The sequence below is a fragment of the Lutra lutra genome, chromosome 2 (assembly GCF_902655055.1).
Source record: "Lutra lutra chromosome 2, mLutLut1.2, whole genome shotgun sequence".
In the NCBI taxonomy this organism is placed as follows: Eukaryota; Metazoa; Chordata; class Mammalia; order Carnivora; family Mustelidae; genus Lutra; species Lutra lutra.
The window spans coordinates 51,651,929-51,672,701 of NC_062279.1; the positions used below are offsets into that span (position 1 = coordinate 51,651,929).

At 32.7% G+C, this 20,773-nt stretch overlaps 1 protein-coding gene across 2 annotated transcripts in view; it reads left to right on the top strand.

The window, feature by feature from the left end:
* Positions 1–20,773, top strand: part of GALNTL6 (polypeptide N-acetylgalactosaminyltransferase like 6) — a 1,244,643-nt gene that overhangs the window by 561,286 nt on the left and 662,584 nt on the right. For both annotated transcript variants that reach the window (XM_047717401.1, XM_047717402.1), the window contains exon 5: positions 11,518–11,684. In XM_047717401.1, the coding sequence (XP_047573357.1) occupies positions 11,518–11,684 (167 nt within the window). The remainder of the gene's footprint in view (positions 1–11,517; positions 11,685–20,773) is intronic.

Sequence of the window (20,773 nt, forward strand, 5' to 3'; positions counted from 1 at the left end):
TTTTGAGTCCTCTCAACATAGTATTTTTAAATACTAAGATTAAATTTCACCTTTTGAAAGAGTGGCTTTAAATGAATATACATTTTGGAGTTTTAACAGTTCTCTCTCAGTAATTGATTAAAGAGGATTAAAAATTTAATAGGATATAGGAGATTTAAACAAAATTATCAATAAATTGGCTTAATTTTTATTTATTTACATTTATTGAACACTACATTCAATAATTATATAATAAACTTTTCCTTAAAATTTCACATGAAATATTTACCCCTATAGACTGTATGTTAGGATATAAAAAAACTCTCAATAAATTTTAATGGATTGAGTTAATACTGAATATATCATATGATCAAACATGAATTAAATTAGAAATCAACAAAAATAATATATGTAGAAAAGATGCAAATATTTAGATACTAAATAATATTTTTACTAAACTAGAAATATTATTAAAAATTTCAGTTCAGTTACATAGAAAATATATCCCAAGACTTGTTTAAATGTTATACATATAAAAAAGTCTTTATAGGAAAATGTATACCTTTAAATGTTTAAAATAAGCAAGAAAAAAATTTCATATTAAGTATCTAGGTAAAATAAGTATAAAAAGGAATTAAGTCCAATGACTGTCAAAAAGAGAAAAAAAATGAATTCAAAATTTAGTACTTTGAATGGATCAATAAAATTTCTAAATCCTCAGCATTTCTAAAGAAAAACAACAAAGAGAAACCATCAATTGCCATTATCAGTTATAAAAGACTGGAAATCATTAAATTTCCATTAGATATTTAAATATTAATAAAGGAACATTATAAATATAATCACGCCAAACATTTGATATTTAGACAAAATGTAAAATTTTCTCGAAAATCCAACTGACACTGTCACAAAATGAAGCAGAAAATCTGGATATCCATAGAGCTATAAAATATTTTACATTTGTAATTAAAGCCTGCTGACAGTATTCTGGTTTCTGGGTAAGTGGGAATAAGCAGATGTGATTTTCATCCTGTTAAACTCGTCTCTAAAACCTAGGCAGACGTATGGCTCCACTGACTGACAATATTAAAGAAAATAGCAAGAGGTGGAGGAAAGGACATGAGAATTCAAAATAGCACTAAAACAGTACTAGTTCTGTGTTCCTAAAAACACGTGTGAGTGGTAAAAGCAAAAATATATTTTCTAATGTAGTTTACAATACACATAAATATGAAGACAACTGCAGCATAAAAGAGAAAGTATAAAGGACCCTACATAATAAGAAGTAATAAGTAATAGTAGTAAGATTTCTGTATTAGGTGTAAAGTGGTAAAGTATTAAAAGTATTATAAATACACTGAAAAACATGTATTTTGTAATCCCTAAAGTAAATGCTAAAATATTATGCAAAGATATCATCAAAATCACATTGGATACATTGAAATGGAATACTAAAAAATGTATAAACAACCCAGAGAATGCAGAAAAGGTGAAATATTAAGAAAAAAAAAAAAAAAACCGAAATAAACAGAAAACACCTAGCAATAGCAGAGTACATATCTTCTGAACTATGCATAAAACATTCATCATCATAGACTGTATCCTGGGTCATAAAACACAGATACCACAAATTTTAAATACTGAAATCTTTAAAAATATAGTCTCTGACCATAATGTAATTTAATTAAAAATTAATAACAGAAAGATAAGGCATATACCACAATTTGTAAATCAAAAACATGTTTTTAAGTAATCAGTGTGTACAAAGGAGGTTTCAAGGGAAATTTGAAAATATTGTGAAATAAACACAAATAAAAATAAATATTAAATTTTTTTGAATATCTAAAATAATTCTTAGAATAAAAATCATTCCACTCCTCTATCATTCAGTGCTTATAAAGAGGAAAAAAAAAAAGTCCTCAAATCAATAATTCATGATTTTACCTTAAGAAACCAGAACAAGAGGAGCAAAATAAATTTAAAGAGTAAATTTCTTTCTGTAATTGTGGAATTATCTCTATTTCCTTGAAGTTCTATTAACTCTACTTCATATATTTGGATGCTCTTTTATTAGGTATATATATTTCATGTTGTGATGTCCTCTGGGAGAACTGATCTCTATCATGTAATGACTTTTATATCGTGGTAACATATTTTTGCTTTGAATTCTATTTTGTTGACTAACTATAAAGCTATTTTAGCTTTCTTTTTCTTAGTATTATCATGCTCTATCTTCTGTACATTTTCTTTTAAACTTATTGCATCTTTATATTAAAAATGTGTTTGAGGGAGCAGGCAGAACTCTGAAAATCTCTCCCTTTTATGTGCATATTTATATCATTTACATTCAATGTGATTATCGATATGGTTGGTTCAACTATACCATATTCCTATTGCTTTTCTATTTTTACTATTTAATCTTATTCTCCTGTTCTTCTGTCGGTAGCTTCTTTCAGTTTAACTACATATTTAATTATTCCATTTAATCTTTTTGGAAGGCAGAGTAGATATAACTCCTTAACTGTATTATTTTAGTGGTTGCTTTAGGGTTGATGGAATATAATATTAACTTGGGACGCCTGGGTGGCTCAGTTGGTTGGATGACTGCCTTCGGCTCAGGTCATGATCCCGGGGTCCCGGGATCGAGTCCCACATTGGGCTCCCAGCTCCATGGGGAGTCTGCTTCTCCCTCTGACCTTCTCCTTGCTCATGCTCTCTCTCACTGTCTCTCTCTCAAATAAATAAATAAAATCTTTAAAAATATATATAATATTAACTTATTATGGTCTACCTTTAAGTAATATTATATGTTTTGATTTATAGTATAAGAACCTAAGAAAAGTATGCATCCATTTCTCTCCTTCAGGCCTTTATACTACTGTTGCTATACATTTTGCTTCAATTTCTATTATAAATCTCAAAATGCATTGATGTCATTTTTGCTGTATGAATCAATTATCTTTTTACATTTCAAAAATAAAAGAGTCATTTTGTTGTTTACCCACATAATTACATTTTCTGTTACTTTTTCTTTTTTTGTCTAGCTACAAATTTCCATTTGTATAATTTTTCTAAGTTTTTTTTTTTTTTTTTAAGATTTTATTTATTTATTTGACAGACAGCGATCACAAGCAGGCAGAGAGGCAGGCAGAGAGAGAGGAGGAAGCAGGCTCCCTGCTGAGCAGAGAGCCCGATACGGGGCTCGATCCCAGGACCCTGAGATCATGACCTGAGCCGAAGGCAGCGGCTTAACCCACCGAGCCACCCAGGCGCCCCTTGTATAATTTTTCTAAAGGACTTCATGTAACATTATTTTTTGTGCAGGTTTTCTGATGAATGAGTTCATTCAATATTTATAAAAATGTTTCCATTTCACCTTCATTTTTGAGGTACATTTCATTGACGAAAGGAAAACTTTTTTTTCTTTAATTTTTCTGTACTTAAAAGATGTTGCTCCACTTCCTCACTATCTTGTATTATTTTTAACAAGAAGTTTGCTACCATTCTGGTCTATGTTCCTCTGGATTTCCATATTCTTTTTTTTTTTTTTTTTGGCTCTTTTTAATATGGCCTCTTTATCACTGATTATAACAATTTAATTATGCCTACTTATTTTATTCTCCTAAGGGTGTAATATTAGAGATCCAAATAGTCCAGAGTCCAGTGGTCCAAGCCCTTGGAGGGCAGGTATTCAAAAGATAATTTATCTAATTTTTTTGTTGTAGACATTTATTCATATATATTATTAAATGGTTTATTTCCAAAAATATTTACGGAGAATAGATTATACATTTCACAAAAATGTTTGAGGTAATAAAGTGACTGACTACCCCATTTAAAAATATTACAATATTTACATAATTTAAATTGATTGGATTAATATAGAGATGTTTTAAAGGCCAAAAATAGAATGACAGTCACATTTCTAGAAGATTATGTAAGCAGAAATGAAGAATATTGGGTTCTAATTCTTTGTTTTGTGTTATCTAGCTGTATGAGTTATAAATACTTTTCAAAAATTATAAACTTTTTAGTTCAGGAATAGTGCCTCATCATTGTACCATTTCTTCACCCAGGACACTATTTTCCCAATTTGACTATAAAATAATTTATATTTAACTTTCTAAATCTCTAAGCGTTTTAATTCCCAATTAAATAAAGAACTAAACTTGGTGAATTCTGAAATGTGGTTGCAGCTATGTTTCTATTGATGTGGGACCTTATATATTATAACTTTTTTGTCTATGAAGAAATTAAGGAGACTTAGTTAAATCCAATCTAAATGGAGTCATATAAAGTAGTTTCTATTTTTCCTTTTTTTTTTAATTGAAAGAAGACAGAAGACTAAAATAGCTGTGTTCATTAGTGTTATTTGACAAATATTTCTGAACTTATAGGTCATATAGGATTGGACCTTATAGGACTGCACTTCCTGGGCCCTTGAGCTGTGTGACTAATTCTGACCAATGAGTTGTAAGCAGAAAACAGTATGTCATTTTAGAAACAGACCATTTATTTATCAGCTTGAGACCCATCAGTGCTCTCATTTACCTCTGGCAGAGTGATTAACAATGGTAAAAATGTTGGCCGGTCACACTGACTGCAGTGAGCAGAGACATTCCTGCCAAACAGTAGTGAACAAATAGAGCAGCAAGAAAGAATATTCATTGTTTTGAGCCATTGACATTTGGGGTTTTTTATGTCCACAACATAACATTCTGACTAATGTATTTAATATAAGCAGATAGAAAAACAAACATAAAAACAAAAAAATAAAGCTATACATTAGATGAACTAATGGAATGACCTATGGATTGATTTATGCAAAAATCTTCACTCAAACATTTTATTCAAATCTTGCAACCCAAAATTTAAATTTTTTAAATGTGTGTTTTGATAGTGTATCCAAAACTAAATATTTAGCCTTAGGCAGTAGGAGGGAATACCATGTGAAAATGTTGGGGTTCTGGAGCAAACAGCCAAGAAAGAATTCTTGAAGCATCTTCTGTGCAAAAAGGTGGTTCTGTTAAAGCACCAGGACAGGACCCATGGGCAGAAAGAGCTACACTGGGGTCCTGAGGAGTGGCTGATTATGTACTTGCAAGTACGGAGGGGGAGGGGATTAAGGATACTGTAAATCTCTAAGGAATTTGGAAGCAAGGTTTCCTGGACTTTGAGGGGCTGTTTTTAGGAAAAGGTCTGTTTACTACTGTCTAGTAAAACCTCAGTCATGAGACCTTTCAGATGTATAGCAGGAGGCCTTATGCTTGGAGGATGATTGCTAACATGTATCTTGGGGGAGGGTGGAGTTAGAGATAAAGGAAGCTTCCAAAGGAATATTTATATATTAAAGGAGACTTACAGATCCTGGAGGTTGGGCTAATGTTAAGCTAAGATTGACTTTTGACATTAACAAAGTATTAGTATCACAGTAGTTGAGTTCATAGAGGAAGGTCACTCTGCCTGTCTCAAGGACTTGTCAATGGGCTGTAAATAAGGAAATTTATTTTTTTTCTTTGCTTTTGTTCTCCACATTGGAATGTTTAGGTGATGGTGAGGAGAATGTGAAGGTCTTAAGAACCTCAAATGCAAATTCAGCTAAATGCCCACAGTAAAAACGTTGACATGTATTGCATGAATAATAAAATAACTTTTAAATATATATTATATATTTAATATGATATATTAGATATATATGTGAGATATATATATATATATATATATATATAATCTCACTAGCAAGCCTGGTACTTATTTTATATATCTGAATTAAAATTTATTGTTTGGCCTGTTGCTGTTGTTGAAATAATAACTTTTTTTGGTGAAACCAATGAAATTATAAGACAATATAATTAATTATAAGACAAATTAATGTAAGTATGAAAGGAATGACATAATATTTCAAATAAACAATGCTGTAAACTAAAAATAATTTTTAAATCCCTAGGTTTAACAAATATCAATAGGGAATATTAGAAAATGTGTATTTTGTTCTGAGAAAACACAGAAGAGTATGATAAATTTTCCATTTGTTTTCACCAATAGGAATAGTTTAGCAAAATATTTATAGATTATATTTTGTTAGCTTTTTAAAATATCTTCATGATTTGTCATTTCTCTCAAGTAACTTTTTAGAGAATTTAAACTATTTTGTCTCTGGTGCATTTAAAATTTGAAGAGTGTTTTTGCCATTCATTTAGATAAATTGTTACTTAACAAAAAGATGTTATATAACATCTCTTACTTAACTTAATGGCTCATCTCTAAGACATTCTTAAACTCCAAGTTAATTTTATGCAAATGCCTATTTTAAATAGCACAGCAATATGAAATGCAATAATTACAGGCATTTTCATCCATATTCCTATAAGTTTAATGTAAGAAATGTTTTAATTGGTCCCTATTTACTCTTTGTGAATTTGCTACCCATCTGGAACCATAAACATATAAATTGTTTGACTTTTTTTTTTACTTATTTTTTCAACACATTTCCATATTACCATATTGTCTTCATATTTAACATACTCCCATTCTCCACCTAACTTGAGATTAAGCCTAAAATACACAGGTTGCAGATTCTTAATAAAGCCCTGGATAGGCTTCAATATTTCTAGTAATACTAAGAAGGAGTCATCTGGAACCCAACTCCTAGAATCCAGTGGCTGAGGTTGGGAGTGAATTCACTTTTCTCTGGAGCACGTTAAGTACTAGAATGACTAAATATAATTCAATCAGATTAAACCCCGTCACAAAGTGGCTGGTTTTCCTTCGAGTAAAAAGTCAGATCAGCATCCTTAATATCTTTTGCCGAACCTATTACAATATCCAATCTTTCTGTCTCATGTCTGCTGTCTCCATTGTCTGCCCTGGTACCAGAGGAATATGGAAACATGATCCTGTTTTCCTCATCACTAACAACATGTGAAATATTTCACGTTGACTTCAGACGAACATCCAAATTCCTTAGCATCACTTTAAAGATGCTCCCTGATCTATTCTTAATAGACAGACTCATCTATAAAAATTTCCCTAATTCTTTCAGACAAAGTTAGTCATACTTCCTTTAGGCTCTGATTGTTGTGTGCCATCTTTTATGTCACTTGTCTCGTTTAAGTCAAATCATTTTATATATCTGCTTACTGGTCTGTGAAACCTTAAGGGAAGAAACTATAATGTATTCATCTTCATATCTTAAGTGTCCCTCACTTTCCCTCGTGCAGTCCCTGTCTCCCCTAATTTCCTCCCTCCTTCCATAAAGGACTTGACAGGTAAAATAATAATAATTAAAAAGCAATAAGAGCAATAACAATAATGGCAGTATTTATCAAACCCTTGCTGTGATCAGATATGCTGCTGTACTAAGTTCCTTGTATGGATTATGTAACTTAATTCTCATGGACACATTATGAAGGTTGTTTATTTTTAATTTAATTATTTAATTTAATCTAATTTATTTATATATTTTTGCCCCTGTGTTGCCCCACATGAGAGAATTGGTTTTATAGAAGTTGAATCACCTGCCCATTGTCACGCAGGTGTAAGTGGCAAAGCCCTCATGTGAACCTAGATAGTCTGATGTATAAAGTATGATTTTTCAATACTTGAGAAATGATTATCAGCACAAGATAGAGAGTTTTCCATGTTGGTCTGATCAAAAAAAAAATTATACACATTCATGTAAAGAACTTTACTACTAACAGTCTGCTGATTAGGATAAGGCTATTTTTATAGGTACACCATGTCAAGTCTTGATAGCTGTATTTCATAGGCACAGAGAAGGCTCGGAGCAGAGCATCAGAAATTAAGAAGTTGAAAGAAATAAAACCTCTCTTACAAATTAATAGCTTATATGGCTTATATGAAAATATGGATTGTATGAAAAATGGCTTGTGTGAAAATATTAAAAAAACTTATTTTAAAATATCTCCAGGTGTAACAAACTGAAAGCTTCATAATGCAATAAAATAATACTTCTTAAGTAATTCTACCATTTTATATTGAAGAGACTGTTTTTGACAAGTACAGCATAACTTATATGCCTGAGTCTCAGAACAGATTCCAATAGAAACAGACCTTGAGACAAAAATTTGACTGTAGTAATTTTGAAGCGGAATCACAGAAAGTACCTGAGGAGGCTGGATGAGGAAGTAAGACAGGAAAGGAAAAAAGCTAATAAAAGATAAACTGTAAAAACCTTGTCTCTGTGGGCAACTGAGGCCCCCCGTCTTGCTGGGAAACTCAGGTACATAATATAGAAAACACCTCAGAGTTACCTCACCAGAGGACTGTTTATTCTCCAACTTCCGTCCTTCGTTGGTTGAAACGTGCTCCCGGGCACTAATTTCCCCCAAAACTTCTCATCTGCTTTTGTTCAGAGATGAGAGAAAGCACTTGGTTGACGATCTGCAGGTATTTATAAAGGATCTTCTTGGCATGTACTGGGCTGGTGAACGCTAAGGAACTCTTGGTGGCCCACTGGCCCCATCTGCTATCACCTGTCACTGACACGTATGTCCCTCCAGTAAAGCAGAACTTTTCTTGAGCCAAAAACATATACATGTACATAGATACAGAAATGCATACATACATAGACAAATAGATGTGTATACCATATATGTAATTGCCATGTTCAACAGGATATTTGACACTTCAACCTCAACGTGGTCAGAATTCAACGCATCTTCACCCTCAAGTCTTTTACCCTTGAGATGTGCCCTTTATGTAAGTCTGTATTTCATAAGATCAACTGCCCCTGTCCAAAACGTGGGAGTCCTCCTAAAACTACTTCTCCCAGACAGTTACCAAGTCATATCAGCTGTATTCCTAAATATATGTTGAGAACCACCTTCAGCTCCCCCTTGAATTTCTGCAGCACTTTCCAAATTTAAGTTTAAAATTGTAACTCTCTAATCTATATCCCCTATTGTATTGTAAATGTCTTGAAGTCAGGGATTAGGTTTTGCTGTTTCTTCTCCATTTTGGATTCTGGCTTACATCAAACCTCAGTAGATCATTGTAACATAAGTGAATGAATGAGTAGAAGAGATCTTTTCACATCTTATATGTGGTAAAAGTTTGAGCTCACAGAGATAGAAATTAATGAATACGCTTTTATGAAGGAAAGCTTTATTTACATAGGATCAGTCTTGCATTTTTTTGTGTCTATTTTCTGAATAGATTAGTACAGAGCTGTTAAACATCACTTTGATTGCTTCTAGGGTATTGCTGTGAATACAATGCTTATTTAATTAATAAGCAAGTGATATGTGCAATGTCTCATCTTAATGTTTGAAAAATAATTTGGCTTTTTGGGAATATCAGTTGCATTCCCAGTTGCGCTGTTAGGTATGATGATTTGCACAAATAGGTACAATTATCCTGAATAGTGATGTAGTGAAACACAATTATCTGGGCCTTTGGCTTTGTTGAGAAGAATGGATGGCTCTGCATGATTATAATGAGGTGTATTTAATTACTTGGGCACTCTTTTCCAGATTTGTGCATTAGAAGTGAAAACATCCATCTCACAGTATTTCCTTAGAAATCACTCACAGATCTGTTTCATATGCTATTATATTTTTTAACCATTCTGTGTTATCTTAAAGTGAATTTAAGAATTTTTTCTAGCATTTAATGCCCATTTCATGTTATGACTTAGATGTTATTTCCAATTCTTTTCATCATATTTTAAAACATCAAAATCTATTTGTTGGGCGCCTGGGTGGCTCAGTGGGTTAAGCCGCTGCCTTCGGCTCAGGTCATGATCTCAGGGTCCTGGGATCGAGGCCCGCATTGGGCTCTCTGCTCAGCAGGGAGCCTGCTTCCCTCTCTCTCTCTCTCTCTCTCTGCCTGCCTCTCTGTCTACTTGTGATCTCTCTCTGTCAAATAAATAATAAAATCTTTAAAAAAAAATCTATTTGTTTTATAGGTATTGTTAACAAATAATAAATTCTGAGATTAAATAATCAAAATAAATGGACAAAATAAAAAAGGAAATATTTATATTTGTAGATTTATAGATTCAAATTATTTATCTAAAATATTTAATTTTGTTTTCTAAGATAATTTTGTTGGCTTTAATTGCATTGTCATGTTTTCCCAAGTTGTTTTCTTTCTTTTTTTTTTTTTAAGATTTTACTTATTTATTTGACAGACAGAGATCACAAGTAGGCAGAGAGTCAGGCAGAGAGAGAGGGAGAAGCAGACTCCCTGCTGAGCAGAGATCCTGATGCGGGACTCGATTCCAGGACCCTGGGATCAAGACCTGAGCCAAAGGCAGAGGCTTTAACCCACTGAGCCACCCAGGCGCCCCATGTTTTCCCAAGTTGTAAGGCAACTGTTGTTGTAGATCCACAGTAATATTTAATATATCCTATTGAGATCATAGTAAAATGAAGTATTGAAATGACTGAGAAAAATATTTTAAGTAATGTTTTAAATATTCTGGTGCATTTCTCTACATATTGGTAGACTCTGTGCACACTTCGCATCATGCTATGGTTTGTTTCCTCATCTAGACTATATAGTAGCCAGTATCTTGACAAAAGCTAAAGCATTAGATGTTTTTGCATTTATGAAACTAATTCTAGATTGCTATTCTGTTTTTTGTTTTCAAGTTATCTATATCAGGAAAATCATTGAATTTGATAATTGAAATTTTACTCATTTTAGTTTTAAGTAACTCAGAGATTTCACAAACTTAAGTGCATTCATCGTCCTCAATAAAGCTTGGTTAACTTGCTGACTAGGAAGTAAATGAGATCTGAGACCAGGTTCCTGCCCTTGTGTGGCTTGAGAACTAATTAAATAAAGCATAAATATGCAAAAATAACAATTACACATAGTAAATTGTTTTTAACTGTGCCAAAGGTTAAAGCCTATGTTCTTTTTGGTATCTTAGATTTTTTTTCATGATGAATAAAGCAACATGGAATTCCTAGCTATAATTTCCACTAGAAATGTGATAATGTCTGTGTTTGGATCTTAGTGTAACCTTATTATGTGGTTGTATCAGTATATGCTTATTTAAGATTAACTCTTCATTTATTTCATTGTAAAACTGTGTTTTTCCCCGTAGAGCTCAAATATTGTCCAGCCATTGAAACACACCGTAACCCAAACTGATTAACTAAGCATAATTATTACAGTTGGATTTCCAGAACTTCCCAGGAAACCCATTTAAACCTCAACCTGCTAAGTGGGAACAATTTTAACTCATAAAATTTGTTCTTCTCACTATTAGATAACGTTAAGAAAAGTTTACATCAACAAGAACATGTTTCAGTGCTCTTCTTACCTAGTATCCAAGTCCTTCATACAAAAAAGGATAATTATTTTATTAAGAGCACATGTAAAAGGGATCATTAATGAATTCCATGAATGAACTGAGTGATTATTATGGTGTATAAGCACTGGTTGGTAAAGTAGTAGACAAAGTCTACTTTTCACAGATGTTTGATAACAGTGAGTAAACAGCAGTATAAGATATGCTATAGTTTTGCATTTGACATTGCTTTTTTCTTCTTCTATCATCTCTAGTTGTAAGCACAAGATGTACCTGGAAAGGCTGCCAAATACCAGCATCATTATCCCATTTCATAATGAAGGTTGGACTTCACTCCTGCGTACCATCCACAGTATAATTAACCGAACCCCAGAGACTCTGATAGCAGAAATCATTCTGGTAGATGACTTCAGTGATAGAGGTAAGATACAGTGAATAATATTTTATCTGATACTGTTATTACCTACATAATCATTAGAGGCTTAAAAAAAAGTCAGAAAGATTATTGTGATGTTTCTTTCTGATTCTATCTGAAAGGTAATTATGAAGTTTTGACTATGCTGTGATTTCATAAAATGTTGGCCAAATTCAAAAGAAACTGAATGAGAAGGTATTGATGGTGTTTAGGAAACTATAAGAAATTTGCATTACATTTATGTTGTAAATTAGACAGGTGTTGGCAAAATGCCTCAAATTCTATTTTCAGCTTCAGAACAAACACTGCAAAATATGTTATTGTAAGTACATATGAATGGGGAAATATTCCATGGATTTATAAAATCTGTTCCTGTTTCTGAAAGGCATCTGCTTTATTATTTACCAGTATGACATATTCTCTAGGCTACGTGTGTGTTACTTCATAAATACTAGAAATGGTAAGTAATACAAATATTTTTACTTAGCAATTCTGGCTATTTTATCATATTTGAATAATAACTAAAAAGTGCAATATGTATCAGAAAATTTGATAATTTGACATAAGTTTTAATATTTCTACCATTCTGAAAAACATGGTATGGTTTATAAAAGACAGGGGAATAAATTTATAGAAAGTTTCCTGAGATTAGGACTTCACTCACCATCTCTGGCCTGAATGTGAGAATTGTTAATTCTGCGGGAAAGGTAGTTTCTCTTTTTGGGCAGATGTGAATGGACCGGAGGAAACTTTCCTAATGATGTTCATCTACGTGGGAATACAGTGTTCTACGTTATATTTCATTCCATGAAGGAGCTCTCCTAACCTGTATTGTTATCTGTAAAAAATAATGGCAGTTAAAGAGTTTAATTGCATATTATCTTTATGCATCTTGAAATCAGATGGGTTAATTGAAGCTTTGGAAATTTCAGACACAACAAAAATGTCAGCTTCTTCATAGTCTCCAAAGATAGTGTCAAAGAAAAACTGTTGAGTGTGTTAATCTTAAGGTTTCTTTAACAGAGTTCCAGTCTTTAATGATATACTTCAAATAATTATTCATGGTTTACCTAATATTAATATGTCTTGAAGTTTATATGACAAAATGAGGTTGTCTAACATCATTCCATTAAAATAATAAACTACCAGCTTGATAATTTAGGTTGATTTCAAAGCAGTTTTTGCTTTACCTTGCTTAGGTAGATATGCACTCAGTACTACTCAGTAGTGCAAACGGTATCTAAAACTGAATTTATTACTTAAAAATTTATTTAAATAGCACATTGATGTCTTTTTTATTCTAATCAAGGCTAATATTTCAAAGTAGTCATTATACCTCAGGCTAAAAATAAGCATTTTAATGCATTAAAGCTAAAACTTTAAACTTGGCTTTTAAATAAAAGAATGAGAAGGGAGAATAAAGATCTGGTCCTGAATATCACCAAAAAAAAAAAGGTCTTTTGTGGTTGACTGGTACTAAGGGATATAAGATAGTGTATTTGTGGAGCATTTTCTGCATAATTAACTTGGTCTTGGTAAACTGTTCATTACAGCAGAATTTTGACCAGGAGATAATATAGTAGGAAGCACTTGGTAGCAGAAAATTGTGTTTTATAGAGCATTTTTTGCTGAATATTTCTCAGAGACATTTTTCACTTGAACATCTTTAAAGAGGGAGAAAGTAGTGGCATCCACATTTGTCTTGACTTCAAATCACTGTCATCTTTTGCACAGTAGCTACTTTGATGGACTATCTTTCTGCATATAATGTTACCCAGGAAGTAAATGACAGAAGACTGTCAATATGATTAGTGTAAGAGAAGTAGGACAACAGAAAAAGGATTATTTGGGATAGTAATGGTGATTTTGACTTTTCTATTAGACATTGTTAAGGATAACAATGATTTTTAAAGTTTTGGTAAGTCTTTAATTTCGAGATTCTATTCCTATGAACTATCAAGTTGAATATATTATTTTATGAACATTAAACATAAAATTATAAATATATTTTATAAACATTAAACTTTCAAAAGGTTAAAAGTTTTTGAATATTGCTTTTCATTATGTTAACCTATTGATATGTGTAAAAATAAACTTTGGAAGAAATAAGTGATAAAAATACTTTTATAATCTTTTAGAATATGTCATAATTCTAAAGTTGCAAGGAATAGGAAAGATTGTTCTTCCTGAGATTATGCTGAGTGAAATAAGTCAAGCAGAGAGAGTCAATTATCATATGGTTTCACTTATTTGTGGAGCATAACAAATAGCATGGAGGACAAGGGGAGATGGAGAGGAGAAGGGAGTTGAGGGAAATTGGAAGGGGAGGTGAACCAGGAGAGACTATGGACTCTGAAAAACGATCTGAGAATTTTGAAGGGGTGAGGGGTGGGAGGTTGGGGGCACCAGGTGGTGGGTATTGTAGAGGGCACATGGATTGCATGGAGCACTGGGTGTGGTGCAAAAATAATGAATACTGTTATGCTGAAAAAATAAAAAATTAAAAAATTAAATATCTAAAAAAAAAAAAAAAGATTGTTCTTCCAGATTTTTGTTTCAGATTTTTAAAATTTCATCTGATGGAATATGAGGGGTTTTGTGGACCTAAGAAGCATCAGTCCTGCTTTCTGAATTATGGGAAATACAGAACATTAACATGATGAATACAAGTTAGAATGCCAACACCAACTACTAACTGTATGACATCAGGTTAATGAATTCTGTGTCTCAGTCTTTTTTTTTTTTAATCAAAATGGAGATAAGTCCTTAGTTATCTAAGTAACTCCTCAAAGAGAGGTCAGGATGGAAAGCTGCCTTGGATTGCTGAGTGAATGGTGCACTGCAAAGGACAGTATTTGCTCTCAACTATTGACTTCTACTCATCAAATATTCCCCTACTACTATAATATAAATGGTCTCCATATTTCTTTGTGGGGATCCTCTCAATTTAATCAAATATATTCCACAAGAATTACTATCTTATCTCTCTCTCATCATCTACCTATCATCTATCCTCTCCAGAACCAACAGAAGTCAGAGGGCATGTGAAGACCAATTGTGGTGATTCATAACACATTAGAGAAATTAAGACCTCTTTGACATTTAAAAAATCAAATTTTACCAATAAGCAAGCAAAATACTACAGATGTGGAAGAAAAATTACATTCTAGAGGTTCATCAAAAGGAGAATAAAAAGAACGTGTTACCTCCTTATATCATATAAGGGGACTTACATGAGTTTTTATCAAAATTCTTTTCAAATTTCTTTTCTCCATTATAAGAGAAGGAAGATATCTTAGAACATCTCTTATTTACAGAGACTCTAAGAGAAGTTTTGTTACTCCTTTTTATTCTGATATTATCTCTGCACATGCTGTTAAAATTATTATACTTTAAAGCATATTTATACATTTTTTGGACAACCCAGAAATTGTAAGCCTGCAACATGTAGGGTCTTTTTCACCAATTCTCTAAAAATCAAACTAAGCAGGTCAGACAAAATTTAAAGTATAGGAAGATAGTTTTGTCTTGTTTTGTTTTGTTTGCTTCCTTTAGGAAATTATTTCTGAAATGTTACACTTTATTTCCAGAAATATATTCCAATTTTAGGTGTGGTCAGTATTCAGCTAAACACCTTTGCATTAGAGCTTTTCTGGATATTCTGCAATGTCCTTTTGCCAAAGGCAACAAAATTTTGACAAGACTAAATTAAATATTAATGCCTTATATTTTATGTCCTCTAGGTCAATAGAATTGCTACATATGCAAAGAAATAAAAAAGAAAAAAAAAAGAGCCAACATGTTAGCTCTTTTAATATTATCCGTTTAATATCACTTGGAATTCAGAGTTCCCAAATTGTGTAGTCGTTGTTTTCATAGCAATAGAGAAAAAAATGCTAAAGTATTTCATAATTGTAGAATAATTTTGAATATTACAAAGTGATTTTTAAAAATCTGCTTGAGTAGGGTTGACCCAGTTATAAAGAAAGAGCAAAATGAAACAACACAAAGCAAAAAACAAAGACCCCGCAGGTGCATGCCCTCTCCAGCAGTTCCTCAGTTTAGATAGTCTTCCTAAAGCAAGCTTGGTAAACAGAATGTTGTTTTAGCCTCCCATCAGAAGCCCTCTGTCTACAGAAACACGAAGGTACAAGCCCGCAGGTAAGTTTTCAACAGCAAAACTATGTTTTCGCTACCTGGAGCTTACCAAATTTAGTGAATGTGATTATTTTTTTTTCCAGTAAGCTCTCAGAAATACATTTAACAACTTAACTTGAGGCCTATAACAAGGCTTCATGATGACTTTAGAGCAGGACTAATCCTGGGCTTATCTGCACATTCCAGGCAACCTTAACAGCATCCGCATGCAAAATGTTGAAATGTGTGAAGTAAGCTGGGGCTTACCCTCAGAGATAGGGCGTATTTGACCTGACAGTTCTCTGAACTTTGTGTGCTTAGATGAATCCAAGTTCACATTAGGATAGTCACAGGAGAGCTGCTGACACCCTTCCCTTAATGCAAGGATGACGTTACAACAGTTGCAAACAGATGCAAAACTGGTGCACGCACGCTCAAAGCAGGTGCACACACTCTCTCTTGCCCCCGCTTGTGCCAAAGTGCCTGGTCAGGAAGGGTAGGAGTTGAGTGTTTCAGTTTCAAAAAGACCTGTTATGCTCCGTGTACAAGTTAGAGGGAAAATCAAAGACTAGAAACTATCCTCCCAACCTGGCAAAGCCAACAACGTCGAAGAAATCCAGGGTACTTTTCTGCGGATAGTTTAAATCCTTTTGTCCCAGCGTGTGGTCCACGGACCAGAAACATCAGCACCACATTGAAGCTTATTAGAAATGCAGAATCTCAGGCCCCATCCAGATGTATCAGAATCGTTACGTCAACATGATCCTTGTGTACTTCTTATTTATTTATTTATTTATTTATTTATTTATTTGACAGACAGAGATCACAAGTAGACAGGCAGGCAGAGAAAGAGGGAAGCAGGCTATCTGCTGAGCAGAGAGCCCGATGCGGGGCTCGATCCCAGGACCCTGGGATCATGACCTGAGCCAAAGGCAGAGGCTTTAACCCACTGAGCCACCCAGGCGCCCCAATCCTTGTGTACTTCTTAATGCAAATCAAAGCTTCAGAGAAACTTTCATGTATTTCAAAATTAGGGTTCAAGTCATATGAGTAGTATGAATGTGTAAATAGTATGATTTTTAAAATTTCCTGTTTTTTGTGTATATTATTATAAATAAAATTTTCTATCTGTTTTTATTGTTTAGTGTATAATTGATATTGGGTTTATAAATCATCAAGGAAAGTTTGGGATGGAAGTCTGATAGCATTATTTCCACATTATTTTAGATATTAGTTTTACATTTATCATTACATTTCTTTCATAGATTTTGGCATTTTCCACAAATTTATAGACATTTGCTCTGCCTTCTGATGAATTCATTTTATAGCATTTTATATTTAATTTCAGGTTATTACCATTATTCCCTCTCTTGCCAATTTTCCTTCTTTTCCTAACATTTTATAGATCTATTTTGCTTTGGAATCATTCAATAATTCCCATGCCAACTTCAGGAAGTAGAAAAGAAATATATATATATATATATATATATATAACATATATATACAAATATTTATATAGAAAAATATATATGATCAACCAATAGCAAAGCAATTGCTGTAAAGATCCACATCAACATAAAAATCTCCAATTCTTTGCATGGTTGAATGTGTTTATATGTCTTTAAAATGGTGTGGATATTTTAAATCACTTCACAAATGGTAATGATGAGTCTTGAATTTGGTTCTATTTTACTCAGGTAGTCTCCAAGTGTGCATTAAGGAAAGTTTCCCTAAGCAGACAAATCAGTTAGCACACGTTTTACAACTATTTGAAGTTGGAAGATATCAGTGTGAAAAGGTCATAAAATAGATAGAGAATGATAGTGCATTTCTATTTTATATGATAAAATACTAACACTAAAATGCATATAAAGATTCTGAGATGACAGTCAACAAAAATGTTTTAGGGCTGGTATTCCATCAGATATTCCACTAGACTATGAGACGTGCAATTTTTATATCTCAGATTTATTGAGAGTGAGTCACTGTGATGAATCTTGGAATTGTTTAGATTTGATATTCATATTTTAAATTGTAAGGATAATTGTACTTTAAAAGAAAAATACAATATTAAATACTAATAAGGAGCAGGAACTAAGAAATGTTGTAAAATACAACTGTATATTTTTCTGTTTAGAAATTTAGCATCACTTGTTAACGAACTAAAAGAAAGCCGTTCTGATTTCTGATGATAAATTTAAATATCATGTTGCATTATGGTGAAGTGTATAATTTTAATAAGGCAGTTCCGTTTTACCAGTGAGTTTAACGTTTGTGGTTGAAAGGGAGTCAAAACAGAGTGGCACCGTATCCTAGGGTCTTAAATACTGATGTCAAACAGCAATGTGTTCTCAAGGTCAGAGGAAGATGAGCTTCTAACCTACAAGCGTAAATTTGGGAAGTTACAAAATACAAAATTAACTCATAAAAAAATCTTTTTGTGTTCATAAAATATGAGTGTTACCCATCAGTGGCAGAATATGCTTTGGTAGAATCTATGAGGGAAGGCAAAACACTTTTGGGGTTTCTATCTCTCTACTTTTAAATTAAAAATCCAATCTCACATGATGTCCACGTCTACGTAAACAGTTTATCTGACAAAGCTAATGAGAATTGCATATTCTTGTTGAGCTTCACCTTTGCCTAAATGTTTGAAGTAGCATTTTATGGTGTCCTTTTTCTTCTGTATAGCAAATGTGAATAAACTCTCCAGTTTTCAGGAACATTACTGAGGGTTATGCACACATTTACAGTCCTCACGATTACTACTAGAATCCGTTATTTTTTCTTGTGGAAGCCTATTTTAAGTCGGTGCTTATTTTGCAGACTAAAATAAAAGGACCTTGGCATACTCTAAAGGCATATCTTATTCTTAAAGAATTGTATGAATTAGCCTTTATAACACTGGTCCTGGTAGGTTCGGAGCACTGCAAAAGATTCTTATGGGGTCTCTATTCTTCTCTCCTCTAAGGAAAGTCATGATATATCTAAATTTGATTAAATTAATTTCAGTTTCAGCAGGATTTATATTTAATTTACAAAGGTATGCTTGTGGAACTTCCATTCAAATAGATACTTTATGTGGTTAGTTTTAACAAAAACTATTTTTAAAATGTTCCACTGTAGAATGTGAGAATATATTTTGTGAGAATGTAGTCATCAGAATGAAACACTTTTAGGCTAATTTTGAACACAAAAATAAGTGTTTTGGAAAACATATAGTAGAAAGAAGAGGTATAACTGAAGGTTCATTGTCTGGTTGTACTATATAATAGAGATCACATATAATATTAGAAAAAATTTCACACCTGAAAATTTTGTTATTGCTTTCTTTCCTTTTGTCATTAAAAATATTTTGTGTACTTAAATGAATGGGCTAAACAAATTAAAACTATGGCCATACCATACCATATCATACCATACCATACCATACCTCTGTTGTGAGATGTCTTTTAAAATACCCTTATATAAAAAAAAAAAATACGCTTATAGAGTAGTTAGTCAGTTGGGGGGAAGGGGAGGGACAATAAGTACTTATATTTGCTTGATGAGTCTCTCTTAAGGTTTTTTAAGAATATTTTCTTTTGAAAAGGTGATAAGGCTCAGCTACCTGTCATTTTCTAACTATCATTTTGTTCTCTTGCGGTTTTGTTCTCTCCTTAAATAATATTTTGAAGTATATGAAATAGTTGGGTTTTTGTAGGACATTAAGTTTATTAATGTAGGACATTAATTTTACATATTTCATCCTTAATAACTAAGCATCTTAAAACTTATCTATCTCTGATTGAACGATTATGTAGAGCTCATGTTTGAAATCAGTGCTTTTGATGGTAGAGGATGGCAACTCCCATCACCAGGTTCTGGATAAGCCGATCTGCTTTTTCTGGAGGAAAACTCCACATGGTTGAATTAATCTGGGGTTGGCATAGAAAGAGATGCTTCTTTTCAAAGCAAAACTGTTACAGCTCGCCGATGTCACAAAGGCATGACTTCCTCAAGAAAAATAAATTGTGCAATTCATTTTATGGCAGATTAAATCCCATTTATTTTCCTTGCAGACAGCTGTTTTGAGTAGGATGTCAGTTGTATGAAACCATTTTATGGATGTTGGGCTTCAGATCTTGGGCAGACATAACTTTCTCTGATGAAATAAATGGTTATGTTTTATGATTATTCCTCTTGTCAGCAAATGTCAGTTGGTGAGTTTTAATAATACAGTGTTCAGTATTTCAAGCAGCTCTTTTTGATGTCTAAATATCCATCTGCTCTTAATTTTTAAGAAAATCACTGCATTGACACAATGCAAAAAAGCACAAATATTTCCTCCTGTCAACTTTAAAAATAAAATAACCAGTTACTCTTCTAACAAAATGAGTTATTTGGGAATAGCAAGAGAATTACAATTCAGGACAAGACAACAATGGTAAACCATAGGCAACTCTGAAGAGACAAAAGGAAGGTCAGTCTTTATTAGGTTTTAGGAGGAAACTGATGTGGGTTGTTTTAAACAAAAGTTCATTGGAGAAAAACAAGAGTTTGGGTTCGTGGTGTTTTCTCATTGGCTGTAAGTGTGGTTATTGGGTTGTTGCTGGGGCATTTAGAGATATTCTTTCTTTTTCTTAAAAGCAGGAAATGAAAGTGCTATGTGAAAATTGTCCGCCCTTCTCAAGATAATTCTTACCTTTTTTCTTCCTGCTGGCTATGCAGCCTCAACCAATGGCATGCCAGTGACAGTGCCCACTTCGAACATTTTCGACTCCATTCTAAATGAGATTTCCTGTACTCCTTTTCACACTCCTTTATCTTAAATTACAACATTTACTTAGAAAATTATTAGTCTCTAAACAGTCACTGTCTTTGATAGGCTGAGAGATTTTAAACATCAAGTTGCATGCATGTTTATGAAACATATTTTAATAAAACTTTAATAAAAATTAAATGTTTTGGGGCACCTG